The sequence below is a fragment of the Crocodylus porosus genome, unplaced genomic scaffold (genome assembly GCF_001723895.1).
Source record: "Crocodylus porosus isolate Cpor-Errol unplaced genomic scaffold, CroPor_comp1, whole genome shotgun sequence".
NCBI lineage: Eukaryota > Metazoa > Chordata > Crocodylia > Crocodylidae > Crocodylus > Crocodylus porosus.
Genome location: NW_017728948.1, coordinates 75,320,285 through 75,326,787, shown reverse-complemented (window position 1 = coordinate 75,326,787; position 6,503 = coordinate 75,320,285). Strand labels below are relative to the sequence as shown.

General features: G+C 44.1%; 1 protein-coding gene across 3 annotated transcripts in view; it reads left to right on the top strand.

Annotated features, from left to right (window-relative positions):
- Nucleotides 1-6,503, top strand: part of HERC3 (HECT and RLD domain containing E3 ubiquitin protein ligase 3) — a 79,153-nt gene that overhangs the window by 55,390 nt on the left and 17,260 nt on the right. For all 3 annotated transcript variants that reach the window (XM_019552703.1, XM_019552704.1, XM_019552702.1), the window contains 3 exons: nt 47-213; nt 1,520-1,586; nt 3,267-3,349. In XM_019552703.1, the coding sequence (XP_019408248.1) occupies nt 47-213; nt 1,520-1,586; nt 3,267-3,349 (317 nt within the window). The remainder of the gene's footprint in view (nt 1-46; nt 214-1,519; nt 1,587-3,266; nt 3,350-6,503) is intronic.

The window sequence follows — 6,503 nt, the reverse complement described above, 5'->3', positions numbered from 1 at the left end:
TTTTTTTTTTTTTTTTTTTAACTGTTGTCCCCTTGCATATTTGAAGTGTTTTGTAGAACACAATTGGTTTCACCTGATCGGCATAATATGTGGACTTGCCATATACAACTTCACTGTGGTCGACCTCCATTTTCCGTTGGCTCTATACAAGAAGCTGTTGAACGTGACACCTTGCTTAGAAGATTTAAAAGAATTGTCCCCTACAGAAGGAAGGTACAAAGCTGAAGGAACAGCTGGGCTGCGTTTCAGTAGTTATTAACCAACTTCTTGTGGGAATTGGGCAGGGAGGCTGCTCATCTGAGAACAGTGAGCATTAGACTGGTTAGTGCTTGTTACATAAATGATTTGCTAAATGTCTTTTCAACCAAGTGGTTAATGTAGGAGCTTTGGTCTGGGAAGTGCTTAAGCATGTGCTTAATGCTAAGTGAGGAGGACCACTGAAATTAGGAAGACACTCACATGCTGATTTTTGGGAGCAGAGGCCAGTAGAATCCTGGGGGAGGAAGGACCAGGCTTCTTGTTTTCAAGCTATGATGATAGCCACACAGCCACGGGGAAAGGGGAAGGCTGTTGGCTGCAACTCTGGGAGGCCTAGATCCCATTCCCAGTGCTGCCACTGACCTACTCTGACCTTGGGCAAGTCTAGCCACTGTGCCTCTGCTTCCCCTCTCACAATGATTTATGCATTAAGTCTCTTAAGCTTCGACTTAGTGATCCCCCTCACCTGCTGGGCACCTGGCACCATAATCAATGCAACTACAAAGATATCATGTTTTAAAAACAGTTAAATATGGAGAAGGACTAGTTTCCCTTGAGCACAAGAAATTGAAGATTTAGTACTTCATGGCTGCTGACCCCCTTCTCTCCCCACCCCTCCTACTCCCCCAGTTCTGACAGGTTGTGAGAGCAAAGTTATATTAAGTCATTCTGATCCTGCTATATGATTTTAGCATACAGCAAAAATTGAGGCAAGACATCATGAAGATGCAGGATTCCTATAACAAAGTTCCAGGGGACATCAACAGGATATTTAAAAATAATGGACATATAAGTGAGTCTCCCTCTCTGCCTCACTTAAATCTCCCTTTCTGCAGTTCTTGTGCATTTCTTGTGGGTTTTTTTTTTTCTTTTAGTGCTGGAAATCAAATGCTTTTCTAAGCACTGGACCATTGGAGAAGATCCTTATACTAATAAGACATAGACTATGTTGAAACTGTGTGGTGTGGCATTTATGTTACTGCTAACAAAGCACTTTTCTGTATAGGAGTGCACGTTGTCTTCATCTTTTATACAGTGTATTGTTTATCTTGGAATTCTGTTACCTGGAGTTAGGATAATATTTACTTTAGCTAATTTGGGTAGGGGGGTGAACCTGATGATCTTATGAGGTCCCTGCCAGCCTTAATGTCCATGAAATCATCTCCACCCCTGTTTTTAAACATTAAGCACAGACTTTGCACAGATTCTTGAATGATTGATTTCCCCCCCCCCCACTCTCTTCCTCCCATCTTTTTTGTAGGAGTCTTCAGCAACTTTTAGATTACCCTGGAGAAGATGTAGAAGAAATGTTCTGCTTGAATTTTACAGTAAGGCAAATCAAATACATCAGCGGTGTGATTTGTGGTGTGTGTAGAGGTAGAGATCATATAAACATTGATGGATGTTGTGGGTTTTTTCCCCAGATATATCCATAAAATTTATGTTGTTTGTTTTGGAAATGCTAAAATTCATCTCTGGAGGTTTGCTGTCCTTGTCTGTGTGGTCACTGAGACTAAGTAGATTAAAGCAAGTAAAGTTTTAAACTCCTACTTTGACAAATAGCTGACATCACACTGGAAGTCAGTGAGATGTTGGCTTCCAAGTTCCTTATTGGAAAGGACGTCACTAAGGCACATGGTTTAATAGATATATTTTCATGAAACACTGAGATGCCAAAGGATTTTCTTTCAGGTAATTTCTCTAACGGGATGGAAATCCAAGAGAATTAAAAATGGCAGAAGAAAAACATTTAATCTTAGTATAAATTAGATTAAGTGTATCTTTCTTTTTCTCAGTTAAAATATGTATAGAGCATCACAGACTAATACAGTAGCACAAGTTTTCTAGGCAACTGTTTTCTCTGTCTGCTCCCCCAATCAGAACTCAGAGTTCAAAAGGCACCTTCCTTGCCTCCCAAAGCTAACACCCTCACAGGTCTCAAGCTGGGTCAGGCTGACCAGCAGCATGATGGTCTGGGTTAGCTGTAACTTTATAGGCAGGTGATTGCTGTTTTTGCAAAGGAATGTCTGAACTGGTCCATCTTAAACATTTCTGTTGAGTGGAACGAAGGGGTAAAAGCTTTATGAGGGTGTCTGATTAGAATCAACCCAAGGAAACAGCTACAGTAACAGCATGCTGCACTGGGGGTTGTAAAGAAACCTCTTCTACCTCACTGAGTTATGAGGAGAACTCTTAAAGTTGGCTTGTGTGTCTTAGCTCTGGAGACGAATGCTACTGGGTCTGAGTCAGCCACATGTTAAATGCTAAAGTCATGAGGCCCCAGTACTAATACCATCTCTAAAAGGCACCTTTACTATAACCTTGTAATTTCCCTGCAAGGTCTCTTTGCGCTGTTTCAGGCAAAAGACCATTTTTACTGCTATGCTTAAATCTAAATCTTGTTTTATAATAATGTCCATAGGGACTTTCTGGGGACAAGTCTTGATTTATTTGTTGGCCAGATAAAAAGCTGGGCCGTAATATTTTATTTGCAAGATACGTACAATAATGTTAGCTATCCAGAATGTACCTGTGTGTTAATGGCATTCAAGCCCTATCACAGATGGAGGCAAAAACTGAAAATAACCTTTAGTAAATGGTCTTTTGTCTACTGTGAGAGTAAATTAATTGTGTATCCTGTATTTCAGTTATTAAAAGAGGACCGCTTTGCTTGCCAAGGTGTGTAGCATTGGTTAAGGGAAAGCTTTTAGCATCCATCTCTCAATTTTTGAGAGAGAGTTGACTTAAGAGAGTAGTCTCTTCCAAGTCTGCATTTGGGCATGATAGCAAATCATGATTTAGTGAACCCAGACTATGAAAAGAGATAGAACATGGGACAGTACCACAGCATGTATCTTTTTTTGGAGCTCACTCTATCCATTTTTACAGCCTCTCTTCCCAGGTTCTTCATGTACTAACGTCCAGCTGTAAAGGAGCCCTGCACCCATTCTTCTCGCTTGTGTAGTGAGATGCAGAATGGTGAAATGAACTTTTTGGTTTTTACCTAGATTTGCAGGGAAAGCTACGGTGTGACAGAGCAGAAGAAATTAATACCTGAAGGAGACAAAATTACGGTGCAGAGGGACAATCGGTAAGTTGTCTTGTGCGCTGCACGCTAGGCAATTGAAATGTACTTTGGGTGAAGCCCTGGACAGTAGACACAGGTTTGGCTATTTAGATGCACTCAGATCTCTCTTTATGCAAGCGTTGCCTTCCAAAAAACCCTCACATAAAGTGAATTAGCGTAAATAATTAATAGGGATACGTACCAGCCTTACTCTGCTGCTCCCTGAAACCATGATAAATTCAAACACTAATCACACAATACAGTAACTGCTGCGCAGAGGGGCTGCAAGCTCTGCACTGCAAGCAGTAGCACACTTAGGGGGGACATCACCAACAAACAGGGTGGCAGGGAACACCAGCTGCTCGCTGCTTTTGGCTCCACCCTGCTTCCCTTCCCTGGGTGCCTCTCCAGCCCAGCAGGCACAACCTAGCACAGCTGGGCACAGTGGGGCTGTGCGGATAGGCTACAAGCACCATGCTGCAAACAGTGGTTTGTGTAGTGGATGCATTGCCAAGGCAGCGTGGGGCAAGCACCTTCTCCACACAGCCCCACTGTTCCCTGCTTCTGAGCCTTTGCATCTTGGTGGGCATGACCTGGTGCAGCAGGGAGCAGCAGGGCCATGCAGGGATCCTTGTGCCACTACAAGCTCCATGCTGCCCTGGCAGTGCACCTCCTTCACGCCAAGCTGCAGAGAGGGCAGTGGCACACAGTTGCGCCCCTCAAAGCAGCACTGGAGCTTGCAGCCCTGCGTATAGATCTGGGGGGCGCGGGTCTCTGCTGCTTCTTGGAAGTGTGCATGGTAGTGAGGAGGTGGCCCTCCCACTTCCCCAACGAGCCACCTGAGGCTCCCTCCTGCTCCCTGCTGGGGCCCTACAGCTGCACACTGTGGCACCGGGCCCCAAACACCCCCTGGCTGGACAGCAGCCCCAGCCCTGCCCAGCTTTCTGGAACTCTGACAGCCTGCACAGAGCTCATTGCTGGCCAACTTCACATAAGATCAGATTTTTCTTGCACTAAGCAAATTTCTGGTATAAATAATGTTGTCACATATAAGTGAATTTGCACAAAATGAATTCACATAAAGAGAGACCTGAGTGTAAAAACAGATGGTGAATGGATAGATTTCATAGACATTTTCATAGACATTAGGGCTGGAAGGGACCTCAGGAGATCATCGAGTCCAGCCCCCTGCCCAAAGGGCAGGAAGTCAGCTGGGGTCATAGGATCCCAGCAAGATAAGCATCCAATAGATTTTGGAGGTTGTCATGGGTGAATTGAAGAACTCAGAAGTTGTTGGAACCTAATGATTTTTGTTTAGGCATGTAAGTAAGTGACTAGATTTTCAAGAAATCAGCTTGCTACAGCATATTGTAACAGTCCCTTTCCTTCACATGCATGCATATTCATATATGGTCTGTCCGCCACTTAGGTCCCTAACATAGTCATGTTACATGGTGGATTGGGATTTTGGGGTGATTCTTCCACCTGAAGCCTAGCCTCTGAGATTGTGCAGGGCAGAGGCTGTCCTTAACCATAGAAGTGTTGAAAGAAGTTGAGATTAACAAACTGATATAAGCTATTTGGTGTTGTGAGGAAGGAACCAACTTCTCCATACGTGCATGAATGCGCGCACATGTGTCTGACAGAGTATGTAGCAGAGATGGGCCTTAGTTCCAGACTGTAGCCCCCAGGTACCACTATAATCCAAATACTGATACACATTTTCTCGCTTGAATGAACTCCTTGTGTGAATGCCAGCCCAGCTACCTTTTCTCCCCCCTCTTTTGTTCAGCTGTTAAACTGTTTTCCTCTTAATCCTATAATTGGATTTTTACAAATGGTCTCTCTTATTGGAAGCAGACTTATAATTCTTTCTGTGCTGGCAAAGCAACGTAATCCAGTGACAGGTCAGTTCAGGGCTGGTATTGGGACTGCTGGAAGCAGTGTAGGCATGCTGGAGGATGAAGTCCTCCTCAATTAATCTGATTATTAGGAAGGGTTCTGATTGTTTCTGAAAAGGGTGGGGGCGGAATCTGTGAACCTGTGGTTACTGTAATAAATGAGCTGTTCTTGACAGTGTTGCAGTAAGAATAATAACAGATCTCTTTGGCTACATTATGACCACAAAAATGTACATGTTTAAGTCCAGGTAGCTCTTTTGATGTAAAATCCTGTGGGTTTATCTTCATGTAGCTCTGTAAGTACATAGCTTGCCACTGTGCAGAGATGGATCCTGTGACTAAGTTTACATTAGTGTAAAGTAAATACCAGGCTTTAGATAAAGTGCAGATGTTTGTAGCCTAGTGCAGATGTTTGGGGGAATGCATTGGGTCATTTCTGCAGATGTGTTAATTGACTCCAGAAAAGTCTAGAGGAGGCATGCACCAAGAAGAAAGTCTAGTTTTGCTCAACCAGTTTAGTCCATTTCAAAATGAAATTGCTTTGTCTTGACTAGAGATTTGAATGCAATCTAATCTCTTAATCCTAGTCTAGACAAGGTTGTTAACTCCCTTTAGTGCTTATTGACTTCCGCCCATCTTCAAAAAAGGGAGGAAGGAGGACCCAGGTAACTATAGGCCTGTGAGTCTTACCTCGGTCCTGGGGAAGCTTTTTGAGAGAATTATCCTGGCGCATGTCCACAAGGGAGACTGTACTCAGGGGCAACCAACATGGGTTCATTAGGAGCAGGTCTTGTCAGACCAAGCTGGTGACCTTTTATGACCAAATCCTAGGTTACCAAATCCTTAGATGCAGGTGTCACAGTGGACATAGTCTTTCTAGACTTTAGGAAGGCCTTCAACATGGTCTCTCACCCCATTCTCATAAAAAAAACTAGGAGATTGTGGTGTTGATGCCTACACAGTCAGATGGGTCACTAACTGGCTGGTGAGCCGCACCCAGAGAGTGGTGGTAGACTGGTCTTATTCGACCTGGAGGGATGTGGGCAGTGGGGTCCCCCAGGGCTCAGTCCTCAGGCCCGCACTGTTCAGTATCTTCATCAGTGACTTGAACAAGGGGGTAAAAAGCATCCTGTTCATATTCAGAGACGACACTAAGATGTGGGGAGAAGTGGGCACGCTAGAAGGGAGGAATAGACTGCAATCAGACCTAGACAGGTTACAGGGGTGGGCGGATGAGAACAGGATGGGTTTCAGCACTGACAAATGCAAGGTGATGC